Source organism: Sminthopsis crassicaudata, chromosome 2 (assembly GCF_048593235.1).
Source record: "Sminthopsis crassicaudata isolate SCR6 chromosome 2, ASM4859323v1, whole genome shotgun sequence".
NCBI classification, from domain to species: Eukaryota; Metazoa; Chordata; class Mammalia; order Dasyuromorphia; family Dasyuridae; genus Sminthopsis; species Sminthopsis crassicaudata.
This window is the reverse complement of record NC_133618.1, coordinates 473,595,082-473,612,813: the sequence shown is the minus strand read 5'-3', so window position 1 is coordinate 473,612,813 and position 17,732 is coordinate 473,595,082. Positions and strand designations below refer to the sequence as shown.

Genomic DNA, 17,732 nt, shown 5'->3' with positions numbered 1-17,732 from the left:
TCCATGGAACAAGATGTCCCTCCCAGGGCAAGCTCTTTACTGCTAACCTTAGCACCCAATTGCTAATTCAAATCTCCCTTTACCTTCTCTCCCCTTGGTGTGGAGGGTAAGACCAAACTCCTCCCAAAGCCTTCTGCCCTTATAGAGGGCAGAAGAAACAAAGTTGCTTTCCTCTTTAGAGCATAAGCTTATTGAGGGCAGGTTCTGTCTTCTTAATAATGGTATCCCTAATGCTTAGTAGAGTATCTAGCATGTTTATATGTGCTTAATAAATGCTTATTGGATGGAATGGCATATAATATAAAATATATACAAAGTAAAAACTAAAGGTGGGGAGCAATATGAACAGCTGGAAATACTGAGAAAGATCTCGAGTAGGAGATTTAACGCTCAACCCGAGCCTTGAATGAAGATGGGGAGGAGGTACATTTCCAGCACAAGGGAGAGTCAGCTGGTATAAAGGCAATAAGAAATGGAATGTAAGCAAGAAACAGAAAATAGGATATGATACAAAAACAAACCTGGAAAAGTAGACTGCTTTGTATCCAGATTGTTAAGTCCTTAAATGTCAAACAGGATACTTTGTATTTTATCTTAAAGGCAAGAGGGAGACATTGGTGCTTTTCCTCAGAAAGTATTGGCAGAGGGTATCTGGGTCTTTACCAATACTTTCTAATTATTATAAGATACTACATAATATCTCCAACCTAAAATCTAAAGATACCATTAGTCAATATGTACTAAGTACCTATTACACTATCTAGAAATCAATACAGAGAAAACTTAAGAGTCTGTAGAACACATATCATCCCATTTATAGCATACAGTTGGGCAGATGGTCTAGCAATTATAGTCCTCAGTATATTTATCTTATGAAATATATTGCAGACATTGCAAGAAACAATGATCTGGGCCCAGAATTGGTTAGACTGCATTTGGGAAATGACTGAATGAATAAAAACACTTTTATCAGTACTAAACTTAGTGCCAAACACTTAGCCAATTTCTGGAGACATAGATGGAAAACTGAGTTAGTCTCTGTTCTCACAGAGCTTACATTCTAATTGGGAGACACAATGCATAGAAGTTCAGTTCCAAAGGAGGCAGAAAGGCCTGGTAGTATTAAGGGTGCCAAAGTAAGGTAGATGGCTAAGTCCAGGGTTTCCTCGGGCATATGATCAAGTCAAATGGCAATGTTAAGGGAGCTTGCAAGGGTCAGATAGACCATGGTTTAAAATGGTCCTTATCTTACCAGGAAGGATAGTGAATCCTTCCCAATCACACAAGCAGTGTGAGTGGTTATAGTCATTCAGAGAATGGAGGGAGGAAGTTGTTGAAAGGGAGCCCAAGGTGCTAGTGGTAGTAGCTTGACCTGACACATGTAACCCCTCTTCTCTCCCTCTGAATACCAGTCTTTTGTGGCTTCATACATGCTGCCTTATCTGCCATGTGTGGCAGTTAGGGGGGGGGAGGACTGCTGGCCCCTTCTCCACCAATTCTTCTCAATACAGTAGTTGTTGGGGCTGGTCTGGAAACAGGACAAGTGGTCTGGAGATATGGCCACTCAGAGTGAACCAGACCACGACAAGTATTAGGAAGAGAAAAGTGGAGTTGGGGGAAGGAGGGGCTTGAAGGAGGTAGTCCTTGGAGATGGACCTTGGAGATTAGTTAAAATTTAGAAAGGGAAGAAGGAAGATATCCCAACAAAAGCAATCTTGAGTGGTGACTCAGAAGTGGGAATGAACACAGATAATTCATGGAAGAGTGAGATCTGCTCATCTAGAATGGACAATAAGCAGAACGAGTGAATAAAACATTTATTAAGTGCTTACTATGTGTGAAACACGATGTGCTTTAAGGAACTGAGGACACAGACACTTCCTTCTCTCAAGAAGTTCACATTCTAATATGGAAGATAACACAGATGGAAGGTTTCAGCTGCAAGTCAGTTGAAAAGGCCCCATAATCCTTAGGATGCAATAGCAAAGCAAATGGCAATGCCTCTTTTTAAATGTCATTTCCACTGACAAAAATAACACCAGCTTCTGATATTAAGCCATTTGACAGTGTCAAGGTTTTTTTGTGGATCTTTGGTAGAGATGGCTACAGCATCTGGAGTAGCAGTTGCTAGGCGTAACAAGAGTTGCTTCCCAGGACAATGGCTAAGAGCACTGGGCTTGAAGTATCGCTATTTGTAATATAAATCTATAAAGGTATATTTCACTGTTTCTACTACAGTAATATGTAAAGCAACACATGAAATGTATTTTTAAAAAGGACCATGAAAGATATTATATGAAAATCTTCTTTTAATAAAACTTTAGTTTAAAAAAAAATAGTATTGCTATTCCCAAGGGTTTGGGGTGCAGGATCCTATACTATCTCCATCAGGTCCTGAGGAAAGATGGTGATCTAGGTGGTAATAGTAGTACATAGCTAAGCTGACTTGTCTTGTATGTGGCAGCTGGTGGGGGATAGCTGGCATATTCTCCACTGGTGCTTCCCAGCACAGTCACTATAGGGGCTGGGTGGGAAGCAGGACTAGTGGTCTAGGAGTACTGTCACTCCCAAGGCGTTTGTGTCATCTGCCTCTTCATGGCAAGTGGTAAATAGTTATTGCCGGTGACAGTGAGGAATAGGAGCTCCTCCTCAGCAATGATTTCTCCCCTTAGTGATGGCTTTGGGGTCTGGAAGCAGGTCTGGGAGCTTGGAGGACACTAGTATTTTCATGGCTCTTAAGACCAGTTGCAGGAATGTTCTCATCAGAGATTGGGGAGAAATAGTGGTCAAAATGGTGGTGGTGGTGATGATGGTTTGATGTGCCTGGCATTGGAAAAGAGACATTAGCATTCCTTCCACACAGCCCATCCCCAGACTTCCCATAAGATTCTATAGAGAAGGTGATCTAAACTGTAAAGGAGCTGGATAGTCAAGCAGTAAGTTAAACTTGACATGCTAGGCCCAGTGAATGTTCCTGGATGGCAGAGGACATGGTCAAAGCAGCACTTAAAAAAATCAGAGTAGGGTCATTTCGTCAATAGACATTAAGTGCCTACCAGGTTCAAGTCACTATCCCAAGAACTGAAGATATAAAGACAAAAAACAAAAACATTAAAAAAAAAAAAAAAACAGTCCTACATGTATACATATATTGTCTTTAATTTAGACTCTAACATATTTAACATGTATTGGTCAACCTGCCAACCGGGGTTGGGGGGGAAGGGAAAAATTAGAACAAAAGGTTTGGCAATTGTCAATGTTGTAAAATTACCCATGCATATATCTGGTAAATAAAAAACATTAAAATTAAAAAACAAAACAAAAACAAAAAAAAAACAGTCCTATCCCTTAAGAATATGACCTCTATAGGGCAGCCAGATGGCTCAGTGGATAGAAGATCAGCCCTGAAGTCAGGAGGACCAGAGTTCAAATCTAGCCTCAGACACTTAACACTTCCTAGCTGTGTGACCCTGTGTCACTTAACCCCCACTGCCTCAACAAAAAACAAAAAAAAACAAAAAAAAAAAGGGAGGGGTGGGACAATATAGACATGGATTAGTATATACAAAATAAATGCCAGGAAATGGAGGGGGTGAGGCTAGGACCTGAGAAGATGAAGAAAGGCCCATATGAGCCAAGTGGAGACAGCTCATGGGCTAAATTTAGAAGGAATCCAAGGAGAAAGTGTAATATAGGCTCATATAAAGGCACAGAGACAGGAAATGGACAAACAAAAAGGCCAATTTGGCTGGATTGTAGAATCCAGAAAGAAGAGAATGAGCAAACAAGAATCAGGGAAGCTAGCTAAGACCACGCTCATCCTAAAAAAAGTCTTCCCTGAGAACGGCCCCACTCCCATTCATAACATGCCCTCAAGGCTTCAATCTGTTTAACCACAACTTCTTTTTACCTAGAAGAAGCCAAATATTTGTCAATACAAAATTTATGTATATCCTCAATGAAACAGAAAATAACCCTCTCCCCTGCTCCCCTCACTACAATAAGAGCTCTAATAACTGGTCCATAGAGTACTGAAGCATTCTTTGATCCAATGCCCTCGATTTACAGAAAAGGAAATCTCAGTTGAGGGAGATCATGTGACAAGGAACATGGATAGGAACCATCAAGGTGGGACTGAAACCCAGGCCTATTGATTCTGGAGCTCCAGGTTTTTTTCACTGTTGTCTCCTCAATTATTCCCAACTGGGAATCTGTGTTTCTTGCAAACTTAACCTTTCCTTACAGCTGTAGTTCAGGGACCTAAAGATGAGGGAGTTAGACAAACTAGATTCTTTAAAATCAAAATTTATTTTCATGTCTTTTGTTTCTACCCACACAAACTTGTGGAGAGAGATCATGAGCTGGGCCTCTTATTCTCACACTGAGGAATGTGGACTTATTTGTATTACTGCAGGCATTATAGATCAAGATATGTCAAGGTAATTGATCTCTTCAGATAGAAGGGCAGAAACAAAGTGGAAAAGTATTTAAAAAAAAAAAAACATCCTTCACTATGTGGTAACAGCCAGCCAGCAGATATAATCACAATAGCTAGTATCAGCACTTAGGCTCAAATTTGTTCAAAAATTCTCCTCTCCTATGTCATTAAAGTTCATCATAGTGCCAGTTCTACTGATCTTGTGATGAAGACATCTACACCCAGAGAAAAGAGTGTGGGAAATGAATGTGGATCACATAACATTTTCACTCTTTTTGTTGTTGTTCTCTAGCTTCTTGTTTTCTTACTCATTTACTTTCTTTATTTGATCTGATTTTTCTTGTGTAGCAAAAGAATTGTAAAAATATATTGATACATGTTGAATTTAACATATATTTTAACATATTTAACATAAACTAGATTGCTTGTCATTTAGGGGAAAAGGTGGGGGGAAGGAGGAGAAAATCTGAAACAAGGCTATACAAGAGTCAATGTTGTCAAATTATCTGTGCATATATTTTGAAAATAAAAAGCCTTATAAAAAATAAAAAATAAAGTTCATCATAAAAAGCAGAGAGAAAAGATGAGTTTCTGAAAACTAGAAGACAAGATAGAGAGCTTATATACTAAACCACAAATGCAGTTTTAAGGATATAAGTCTTAATACAACAATTGCAGGAGAAGTTGCACCTAACAGGGGTTCTCAAACTACGGCCCATGGGCCAGATGTGGCCCACTGAGGACGTTTATGTGTCCACCGGGTTGTGGCAAATGAACTGAGGGGTGGACAGAGTATGAGCTTTTGTTTATACTATAGTCCGACCCTCCAACAGTCTGAGGGACAGTGAACTGGCCCCCTATTTAAAAAGTTTGAGGACCACTGATAGACCCACCTTAATGAATAGCAAAGGCAATCAACTCAAGTGAAGAAAGTTTATAGTGGCCCATAATACTCTACAAAAACAGTACCAAGACCCCTAAGATTATGGATGCATAGAGGTTTCTCAGACACTTCTTGAAGCACATGAAGACTAAGTTATTAGAATCAAAGACTTAGGTAGAAGGGTCTTAGAGTTCATGCAATTCAACCCTTCATTTTAAATAAGAATCACAGAGGCAACAGATAAAACAAGGTCTTGCCCAAAATCACATAGCTAGTTAAAGGAACCCCACTTTTTCAATTCCCAAAGCTATGTGTGGTCTACTATATATCAAATCACGGGTCTTCAAAGATTAATAAGTTTAACTTTTTTACTTAATATTTTGAACTTTTATGTTCCTGAGTTAAAAAAAAAAAAGCAGTGAGTTTAGAAAGAGGCCAATTTTTAAAAGAGCACCTTTAAATAGCAAAGATTTTTTTAAATGAATTTTTCTTTGAAACCTGTTGAGTTTAAAAAGGAGAAAATCGTGAGTCTGTTTTATTAACTTCATTGATTTTGAACTGATTTTTCTCTTCAACTCAATAAAAGTGTTTTAAAAATTAACTTCACTAGATTTTATGACTTGAATTGAGCTTTCCTCAGCATGTAGGCCTTTTCAGATATAAAGAATCCTGCCCTTTTATTGAAGATATGAAGTTTTTTAGGTGGTAAGGGTGAGGTAAAGATGATTCATGTTTCAAATATGGGAAAGGCTGTATAACAGAGTCTCAGAGCTAGAAGGGACCTCAAAGAGCAATTGATACTTGGACAGGAATCCCTTGTAAAATATTCAAACAAACAGCCATCCATTAGCATCCACTTAAAGACCTCCAGGGATAAGAAATCCCCTTCCTTGCTCCTGATTCTGCTCTCTAAGGCCAAGTAGAACAAATTTAATAAAATTTAATGTGTCTTCCACCTGAATTCTTTGTAAACACTTGAAGACAGCTTTGACATTTCTCCTACATCTTATCTCTAGGTTAACCATACCTAGCTCCTTTAAACAATCCTCATCTGGCATAAATTCAATTCTTTTCATCAGTTTGGCTGCCATCTTCTGGACACACTCCAGCTTATCATTGTCCCTCCTAAAATATGGCCCCCAGAAGAGAACACAAGATTGCAAATATCTGACCAGGATGGAGTACAATAGGACTCTCACCTTTCTCATCCTGGATATCAGACCTCTCTTAAAGCAGTATGAAACCTAAGCTTTCCTTGAAAATAGACACTACATATCCTGAAAATCTTCTCCAAAGTTCCTGAGATTCTAGAATTCTGCGAAAATCAATCCAATGATAAAGACCTCATTTGGGGGGAAGAGAGAGTAAGGGAGAAGTTACTCACACTATGCTGTGGCCATTTACAGGCCCTTCCACTCGCAGCACAAACACCCTGACCTGATGTACCAGGCCATCTCTCATCACTGCCCATTCTCCCTCAGACTTGAGCTTGGGGTGGGCTAAGAAAGACATAAGAGTGAAGCTCCAACTTGCCAAGACTGGGCTGGCGCCAGCATCACACTTCTTTAGACACTGGCCCCTCTCTATAGTCATGAAGCCACCAAGTCTGGCATCCCGAGCTCTGAAGGTGAGAAGGGACAAGCATGATGGTCACAAATGCATTTGGACATTACTAGGCATTTTCTGACAGAGGCCCAATGCTGACAACTCTTAACTTGAGTATCTGCCAATTCAATTCCCCTTAATCCTTCCCCTAAGTAGCAGGACTTCCATCATTTTTACATTCATATCAATCAAGATAAACATAGCTGGACACGCTTATCCATCCCGTGGTCAGAGACGTAGATGCCTAATCCTGTGTCGTAGTCTTCCTGCTGGAGCTCAGGCAGTCTTGGAATGAGGCTGCCATGGGATCAGAGCCCCACATGTCCAAGATGATCAAATGGGACATCTGGGTACACAGCAGTGCTTCTCACTCATTTTTGCTATTTAATGAGGGCATCTAGGATCTTAAAGTCCTAACCAAGGAACAGGCTACCAGCAATTAGCTGAAAGAGCTAATGCATGAAAAGTTTTTATTGCCCAGTATACCAGTGTTATATATGTCTGGCAAAAGAGAAGTGAAGAAATGAGAAGATCCAACCTTGACTGTATTGATCCAGAAAATAATGTAAAAGTTTATAATCAGATTTAAGTCAACAAGCATTTATTAAGCACCAACTATGTCCAAGAACTATATTAAATATTATTGAACATACAAAGAAAGTCAAAAGGCAGTTTCTTCTCTCAAGTAACTTAATCTAAAAGGGTAGAGAATATGCAGGTAACTATATAAAAACAAGATATATTCATAAAAGTTCAAAAGGAAATGACTGACAGATAGAAGGTGCTGGTATTAAGGGGGATTAGGAAAGGCTTCTTGTATAAAATGGGATTTTAGTTGGGGTTTAAAAGAATTAAGAGAATTAAAATAAATAATTAAAATAAAAAATTAAAAATAAAAAATAAAAATAAATAAAAAAATTAAAATAAAAAAAATAAAAGAATTAAAAGAATTAAAATAAAGGAGATAAAAATGAACAACAAAAGAATGCCAGGCATTCCGGACAGGCATTTTCAGCCCCAAGTTGGGAGATATAGTATCTTATGGAGAAACAATCAATCAAACATTCAATCAATAATTAGTAAGGAAAGGAGGCCATCAGTACCAGACTGCAAAGGATGTGAAGGGAGTGGGATATAAGAAGACTGGAAATGTCCTACTATTTGGCTAAGTTCTGAAGGGCTTTGAAAGCCAAACAGAAGATTTTTATATTCAATCCTTGTGACAATAGGGAACACTCCAAATTATTAGAGGGCATGGGGCCTGCATGGTCAGACTTACACTTCCTACTTCACATTTATGATTCTGTAGCCCAGAGATAGAGGCACTTCCCCCCAAAGTCTTCATATATAAAATACTAATAATCAAAAACCCACACTTCAACTTCAACTCTGTGATTCTCTTTTGAATCTACTTAATGAAGATATTTCTCTCTACCTGAAGAGCATTTCTTTGCTTTTCTCTGCTTCCAAAGTTGATCAGTACTATACTCAACTACATGTACTATGCTGATCTGGTGCCAAGATGGCTTTAAGAGAAATTGTAGTAACCAAATGACCTCCAGTTCAAGAGCAATGTTCTAGTCATTTATTAATTATTACAAGACTTTCACGGAAATGACAGGTTGGTTGAAAGTCAATATATGATTTATCACAGTAGAAATCAAACTCCTCTAGGACCTTAGCATCCAAAAAAATAGAAACCTGACAACTTCCTGTTGCAAACACAGCAAAAGCAAACTAATAAAACATTTATAACTTTATTTTTGTAATGCTTTGTTGATAAGATGACATGCATTCTCCTGTTTTTAAATCCCTTTCTTCTCTTCTGAAATTTAAACCTCCCAAATGAATTTTAAAAAAGGATTCTGGAAGGAGAAAAGTCTGAAAGATCCAAAAAAAATACATTTTTAACTACAAGAAATCAAATCTGTGAAAGGGTATAAGCAATGAAGGGACTTGGGACAAGGAATCCTTCCTCAGGTTTTCCCTAACCCTTAAGTCCTTGGGAAAAGAGGAAAAGGTCAGCACAAATCATTTCTTTAAAGAAATCTCTCTTCTGGACGGACACTCAATCAGGACCGACTCGGCATAGGCAAAAGGACAAAAGTTTCTTCAAAAGTTTCAGGTGGAAAAGCAAGAGAAAATTGGTGCAATATAAACTAGTAACCAGAGTTGGATATAAGAAAGTCAGAGCCACAACAAGAATAACAAATGACTACAGTCTCACTGTAACCTAGTTATTTCTTAACAACAAAAATGCCTTTTGGCAGCTACACAGATCCTGATGACAATTCACTGTTATTTTTTAACTTAATTCTATTTCACAGGATTTCACAAAAAAAATTCTCCTGTCTTGCCAATTACAGCAAAGCCTCTAACCAGAATGTTCAAGGCATTTTAGAATGTTCACATTAGCTGAATTTAAAATCATATAGCATCCATTCTTCAATAAACATTTATTAAGCACCTACTAAGCATAAGGTTTTGTGCCAGAAGCTAAAGACAGGTAATAAGATTGAGTTTCTTTTCAAGAAGCTTATAATTTATTAGATGTGATGACAAGGAAACAAATAACTATCAGAACATGGTAGAAATGTGGTAGTCCATCAGTTTAGAATATGGGACTGATTCAAAGAAGGCTTCATGGGAGAATTTTAGTTGGGTGATAAAAAATGAGAGGCTGGGAGAAAGACATTCCAGGCAGAGTAAACAGAATTAGCTAAAGTAAGAGAGGGGGAAAAATGCAAAGCCTGTCAGATTCAAGCTGCACATATACCTGGGAGAAACAAATTTCCATTGGAAAGAGCATGACACATCACTAATAAAGCATTTTTATGACCCATTAGGAGCACAGTTCAAGTTTACCTAGAACACTGTATAGAAAGGAGAGATAATAAGTAAGGGTAAAAAGACAGGTTGTGTGTGGGGACAGAGAGGTAAAGTATAAATTACAAAGGTCCCAAATGCCAGGCTGATGAGTATGAACTTTGTCCCACAGAATGTAAGAAACTGAGTTGAATAATATCATGTTTTAAGTTTTGGAAGGTGATTTGGAGTCAGAGGAGGAGGAGTTCAATCCCTGCCTTTTTGAATCTCACTTTCCTCATCAGTAAAATGAAGGATCTAGAAATGATTTTTAGGTTCATTCAAGCTCTAAATCTTTATGATCCTAAGATCTTATGATTGGAGCCAGAGAAGTTATTGCAATAATCCAGGCATGGGATAGAAAATAAATATAAATAATAGATAAATCTTGAGGAAATTTCAAAAAATAGACATAAGAATGAAGAAAGTGAAAGAGAAGATAAGTCTAGATAATGAGGTAAAAGGTCATTTGCCTTTGGGGAAAACAAGGAAATTGGGAGAATCTGGTCTGGATTTGTTAAGAATGAAATGACAGCTAGAAACTGGAAGATGAATGGATGTCCATCAGTTGGAGAATGGTTGGGTAAATTGTGGTATATGAAGGTTATGGAATATTATTGCTCGGTAAGAAATGACCAGCAGGAGGAATATAGAGAGGCTTGGAGAGACTTACATCAACTGATGCTGAGTGAAATGAGCAGAACCAGAAGATCACTGTACACTTCAACAACAATACTGTATGGGGATGTATTCTGATGGAAGTGGAAATCTTCAACATAAAGAAGATCCAACTCACTTCCAGTTGATCAATGATGGACAGGGGTAGCTGCACCCAGAGAAGAAACACTGGGAGGGGAATGAAAATTGTTAGCACTAATATCTGTCTGCCCAGGTTGCATGTACCTTCGGATTCTAATGTTTATTGTGCAACAAGAAAATGATATTCGCACACATGTATTGTACCTAGACTATATTGTAACACATGTAAAATGTATGGTATTGCCTGTCGTCGGGGGGAGGGAATAGAGGGGGGGGGGGTAATTTGGAAAAATGAATACAAGGGATAATATTATAAAATATATATATATATATATATATAATAAAAAAAAATAATAAATAAAATAAAAAATTAAAAAAAAATAAAAAAAAAAAAGAATGAAATGACAATGGAATAGTTAGAAAGAGTTCCAACTATGGGCAGTTGGAAATATCAGAGGGTGGGATAACCAACTCTGGATAGAGAAAGGATCAGAGATGCAGATTCAAGAATTATCAGCATGAAGAAGATGGTTCAAATTTAAATGTAATGTGTATTCTTGATCACTTATCAGCAGAGCATTATGCTAGGGGATACAAAGTTTAGATAAAACAATCTGATTTAAGTCTAATAAAGAATAAGACAAAAATAATTAATTACATAATAAATGCATTATCGAGTTTAAGAACAAAATATTAGATGAGATCTGAGGAAGAAGGTAACTACTAACCAAAAAAAAAAAAAAAATCAGAGAAATTTGAAGCTGAAAGGAAAGAGCTGGAAAATTAATTGGTCCAGCTATGCCACTCTACCAAGGTGACCTTAATCAATTCCCCTCCTCTTTTTGGGCTTCAGTTTTCTCATTTATTAAGTGAAGACACTAAAGTAATTGTATTTTTAAGGTCCCTTGTGTTGTGTCACAGTTCCCTTTTATTGTCCTGACTCAGTTTTCCTGAATTGTTCTGCCTAAATTCCTAATAGTTTGGTTCAATCCTGCAATACTACTCCTCCCTCCTAATCATGATGATCCAGATAAGGAGAAAGACCTATTATCTTAGACATCTATTCTTAGAAAGAATGTTGGGTGCCTCTCCCCATTCGGTAATCCCAATTTATCGCCTACCTCTACCCTGTCAGAACCAGATTGATAGTCCCGTTCCTGCTTTCAGTGCTCTGACTCTGCCCCTGCCTCAGTCTACCCCTGTATCTTGGAGCTACTTGCATATAAATGTCATTGAGAACTCACATTGGCTTCTGGATGCTTAGGACATCAGCCCTGGGGGCAGCATGTCCCCAGCACAATCTCTCCCTTTCAATTAAAATATTAAAAACTCTCTAATCTCTAACTTGTCTCAGTTTCTCCGACATTACAGTTGCAACTCCAACAATCAATAAGTCTCCTGAAAATATAACTGGGTAGAGAAGAAAAGCCAGTAAAGAAAACGAATAGAAAGTTTAGTATTCCTAGCCCAGGACCTATCATCCCACTCCAACATACTAGTACAATAAGGGATTCAGGATTCAGGTGAAACTGAATGCAAAACTGAGACTAAAACGTGTTTTACACTGTGACTACTAGGGCAGAGAAAATTGTTCCTTCTCTTGAAGATTTCATTTCCTTCAGAGTATGTTCTATTACACTGTAGGTAGGAAGGGAAGGGGAAAGACTGTTTTTGCATCTGTGTATTTCAGTCCCTTCAACAGAAATAGGTACTAAAAATATTCATTGGATAAATTCTAAAAAGTTACCTCAGAAACGACATGTTTTATATATACATTATCTCCCCTAGAGATGTGGCACTTCAAGTTTATATTAGCTGGAATAACAACTTTAGGATCATACTTAAAATCACCCATCTCTAGGTTAGAAGGGACTTCAGAAAAAAAAAAAAAAAAGAGGGACTTCAGAGGCCCCACCTTTATTTATATTGATAAGGAAAATAAAGCCACAGGAAGTTGTAGCCAACCCAAGGTCACAGAAATAATGATTATCAAAAGAGATCTATAGAGTAGAGAACCAGAGATCTAAGTCCATCCAGACTCAAATTCTGAAGGTCTCCCCCTCCCAGATTTATTTATTCAGATTTTTTTTTTGGATTAGATGAAATAGCTTGGTCTCAATAGCTACCTAGAGGGTGTGCCTCTGTCAAATTGAGACCAGTGGAAGACCTTAGCTTAAAAAGGCCACAGTCTCTCATTATATCCAGGGTCATCTCCAGTCCTCTAGATTTACATCTGGTCACTGGACCTAGGTGATTCTGGAGGGGAAAGTGAGGCAAGTGACTTTGCACAGCTCTCCCTCATTCAAATCCAATTCACTTACATGTCATAGCATGACCTTCCTGTGGTGGATTGATTATCTTTATGGTGATAATTTTCAAATCTGCCCCAAACTCTGCTGATCTCTAGTTTCACATCCCCAACTACCTTTTAAACATCTCAAACTGGAAGCCCAGCAGATATCTTAAATTCAATATGTCCAAACCCAAACTCATTATCTTTCTCTCTAAAACCTCCCAACTCCTACCATCCAACATGGACTCTTTACTCCATTTCACCTCCATAACCAAGCCATTGCCAAGACCTGTTAATTTCTCCTTTACAATGTTTCTTGAATGTGCCCCTTTCTCTCCTGATTCACTGCTACCATTCTAGCTCAGGCCATTATCATCTCATGCCTAACAGACTACAATAGCCCATTGGTGGGCCTGCCTACCTCAAGGCTCCCCTCATTCCAATCCTTCCTCCATTCTGCTACTAAATTGATTTTCCTAAAGCAGAGGTTCTATTGTTTTAACATCTCCCCTCCTACCACTCTCCCCTCCACTCCCAGGCCTTCTACCCAGTAAATGGCAGTGGCCCCTGGTTGTCTCCTTCCTCAGTATGGCAATCAAAACCCTTTATAACTTAGTCATTCCTATCTTTCCAGTCTTCTTATACTTTACTCCCTGACACTTTCATTCAGGGCCACTGATCTCCTGTCTATTCCATGAATAAGACACTTCTCTTAGCTCCAAAGATTTTCTCCAGTTATCCCCCATACCTGGAACATTCTCTCTCTTGCCAAACCAAAAGTCTATTATCTTCCAATTCTTCAAAAGCAACAAAAAAAAAAAAAAAAAAAAGATTGTTCTAAGAGACTTTTCCTGGAAGCAAGACATTTAATTTCTTTGATTCACAAGCCACTCTGACTTCTACCATCATAATCAGTTATCAAGACTCAGAACTCAAGATGACAAAATTTCAGCTTACACTATGGGAGGGGAGGAGTGTGGGTGGGATATCGATCAGTCATTACAACTCCATCTCAATTTAATTTTGACAGATTTTATATTTTTGTGTATAACTAACGGGGGGGGGGGGAAGTGCTGACAAGGAGAAAGATCAGTTCTTTATAATATTAAGTGCTGAACTTGGAGTTAAAAAGGTTTAAGTTTGAACCCCATCTTAGACATTTTGAATCAATTCATATGCATTAATTCAATGATAAGCACTCAACAAATGCCAGGCATAGTGCTGGCGAGGCACAAAGATAAAAGTGACAAAAGATAAAAGTCTTGCCCTCAGAGAACTTCCATTCTTTTAGGAAACATCTCCATATGGATAATATGCACAAGATAACTGTACCAGCAATAGTGGGAATCTGAGAAGACTTCATTCAGGCGACACTTGAGCTGTCTTGAAGGAAACTAGGCATTCTAAGAGGCTCAGTTAACTGTGTGATTCTGGGCAGGTGATTTAACCTCTCAGCTATCACTTCCTCACCGGTATAATGGCACTGAAGTTCTCTATATTGAGCCTTGGGGCCCTTCTGGAGCTTCCTGCATATTTATAGCAGTCCCCAGGCTTAGAATTCTCTCCAAGTTCTCAGAAATTAAGACTCCTGTTTCTGCATTAGGGTGTCCAGTGGGCATGACCATAATTCTACAGATACAGATATTAGGGCCCAATTGGTTTAAAAAAAAAAAAAAAAGGATTCCAGGGGCTCCCTAACCATGAGGCCATATTCAAGCTTCTCCCAGCTGAGGCCACCATTTTTGTCCTGAAATCCTTAGTAAAATGAAAGCACAAGCCAAAAGATCTGGTGTTAGTGATGCTTTTACCACTGACTTTCTAGTCATTTCTGAGTAAACCACGTCCTTTCTCTGGATCTAAGAGGATTTAGGGCTGGAAGTTACCTTAAAGATCAACCAATCCAACTCTCTCACTTTATAGAGGAGAAAATTAGGCTCAGAGACATAAAGTGAGTTTTCCAAGATCAAAACAGTAAGTTTAGTTAGGGACTAACAATGTGAAGAGGACTGATCCAAGGGAAATTTAAAAGTTTAGACAATTTCAGCACTGGCACTTATACTGCTATGCTACCTAAAAAGCACAACAGGAAGGTGCAAACTAATTGGAGAAACAATGTGAGAAGTTTTGGGGGGTTTCCTGAGTTACAGTTAATAGGTAACAGAACCAGAATTTGAACCCAGGTCTTCTGACTTCAAGGGTAGTGGGGTCTGCTCTATGACATGCAGGGCCCCCCCTTTTTTTTTCATTTGAACAAAAGGAGGTTGGACTCAATCAACATTAATTAAGCAATTATATATGTCAGGTGTTGGGCTAAGTGACAAAGATCCAAAAAACAATCTCTGCATCCAAAGACAATTTAATGGGGGAGACACACACAAAACAAGATAAATAGAAAGCAGTTAGAAGAGTAACAGCGCTAGCAATAAGAGGAGCTGGGGAAAGCTTCCTGTAGAAGGTGGAACTTCTGAGGGCAGTAGAGAGAGCAAGGGAGAGAGCATTCTAGGCTCAGAAAATTCCTTGAGTTAAGACATGAAGTGTCTCAGGAAGAGCTTTGAATGCCAAACTGAGCAAAGAGAAAACAGTCATTGGAGTTTACTGAGGTGGGAGGAGGAGTCTGTGGTTTAGCAAAGTCACAGTAGTGAGGGCCTGGAGAATGGGCAGGAATGGGGAGAGACTTAGGCCGACCCAACAACAGGCTATTGCAATAATCCAGGCCCAAAGTGAGGAGGCCTGCGCCAGTGACAACGACATGAGGAGAGAGAAGAGGGTGTATTAAAAGATGCTGCAAAGGAGAAATCAACAAACCTTGGCAACAGCTGGGATGGAAGGGTCCCGAGACAGGCAAGAGTCGGAGGAAACTCCAGCCTGAGGGATTCTGCAGTGATAAGGAAGGGAGCAGGGGGAGGAAGAGAACGAGTTTGGTTTTGAACAAGATGTCTACTAGGCATCCAACGAGATGTCTGAAAGGTCAGAACGGGTGCATCTGAAACTCATCAGCAAGGATGATAATTAAATCCACAGGAGCGGGTGAAATTCCAAGTGATGGAGTAGAGAGGGAGAAGAGAAGAAGCCCCTGAAGGACACTTAAGTTTAAAGAGTGCGGTTTGGGGTTAGAGCCATGGAAAAAGTAGTGGAACCAGGAAAGGAGTTTCCCAAAAACTTGCAGAGTATCAAGGAGGAGAGAGGGATCAACAGTGTCAAAGGCAGCAAAAAGTCTAGAGAATCATCATGGAAAAAAGGCCACTGGATTTGGCAACTAAGCGATCACTGGTAGCTTTGAAGCACAGTTTCGGAGGAACAAGGTCAGAAACCAGATTGTAAAGGGCGAAAATTCGAGAAGAGAAACTGAAGATACTTTGAAGGTTTAAGTGTTAAGGCAGACGCAAAGGGCAGAGGAGAAGCAGGACCTGGTCGGCGGGAATGGAAGGACCACGTCTCCAATGGAGACGGGGCGTGTTAGTGAGCCAGGAGCGAGCCTTCAGACGGGAGAGCCTGAGAATGAGTGAGAGCGCAGTGACATCAGCATCCATCTCCGGAGGAACCGGGATCTCCCCGTGGAGAGGAGAGCCTCGACAAGGAGGGAGACACCTCGGTCCGCGGCGGCCCAGACCGCCTCACCTTCGTCACTTGGGACAGGGCGGAGGCGACGGCTGCGGGAGAGCGATGGGGAAGAGGGAGCTCGCGTTGAATGGCCTCCATTTTTTCTAAAATGTAAGGCGAGATTATCAGCTGAGTGGGGGGAGGAAGAGCCGAAGAAGTTGGAGAAGAGATGAAAAGGACTGGGGGAGCCTCGATCCTACTACACGCGCGGGTTAGAACGTCAGCGGGATGGGAAAGGACGGGGACTGGGAGGTGGAACAAAATGCGCGCCCACACACGCGCACATGCCCCCCTCAGTCCCGCAGCGCTCTCCTTTCCCGGAAGTGCAGAACGGGGCAGGGAGCGGGGGGAGGGGGTGCGAGAAGGAGCCATAGCTGTCAACGGCTCCCTGGGACCCAGAGAGCGACCTGCGCCTCCTTGAAAGCTGGCCCCGAGTGCCCAGCGTCTGCGGGCGCCTCCAAAGTCGGGTGGGTGGGGAACCTCCGGGGATTCCCGAGAAGTCAACGCACCCGGGGAGAGCTCCGCACTTACCCCCCAGCCACAGCCATGTTAGCCCAGATGTGCAATCGCTCGTCACGTGCTATGAGGGGCCGGTCAGCTGACCAGAGGCTTTTCTGCGAGCCGGGAGGGGGGGGGGAGCGAGATTCAGCCTGATCTTGTGTGATTGGGCCCCGGGGTGAGAGGGGCGGGGATGTGGGCGTGTCTAGAAGGAAATGCCTCTCCCCCAAGTGAGAGTAGTTGCGCTCCGGCTTAAGCCGTACTCCGGACCTCTGCCCCGGGGAGGACCTCTTCTGGGGGCGGGGCCACTGCTGGGGGTGGGGCTGAGCTTTGAAATTGAGGGCCGGGGCTCTCGATCCAGAAGTGAGGCCCCTGGAAATATATGTGCTTGGGACACACTTTTACATTGCGTCTGTATTATTAACGCTTTCTCTAACACTTTCTAAAGGCGGTGGTCCGTGAGCCCTCCAGGATCTGGCACCGCTTAAACCCTTTGCGTGAAACTGCCCCAAGCCCCATCTTTCCCCAGCCCCGTTTTACGGAGTCCCCTAGAAGGGCCCCGGGACCGGCACTGATCACGCAGAGCCGGACCGGGCAGGAGCTCCGATCTCCGGCTCCCAGGGCGCTACACTGACACTTGTTTAACAACCGGATTTCTGGAAGGGGGTGGGGGGGAGAATTAAAGAAAAAGCCGTACTCGCGGCGCATTTTGTAGTTTAATCTGCATGGTTATTTTCTCCTTCATTTCCTCGTCTGTACAACAACAACATCAAGCCCCGATTTCTAGTATT

General features: G+C 40.7%; 1 protein-coding gene across 1 annotated transcript in view; it reads right to left on the bottom strand.

The window, feature by feature from the left end:
- PEPD (peptidase D) overlaps positions 1-17,164 on the bottom strand; it is a 253,098-nt gene extending 235,934 nt beyond the window's left edge. The window contains exon 1 of the mRNA XM_074293218.1: positions 16,975-17,164. Coding sequence (XP_074149319.1) covers positions 16,975-16,991 — 17 coding nt within the window. The 5' untranslated portion in view covers positions 16,992-17,164. The remainder of the gene's footprint in view (positions 1-16,974) is intronic.
- Positions 17,165-17,732: the final 568 nt, after the last annotated feature.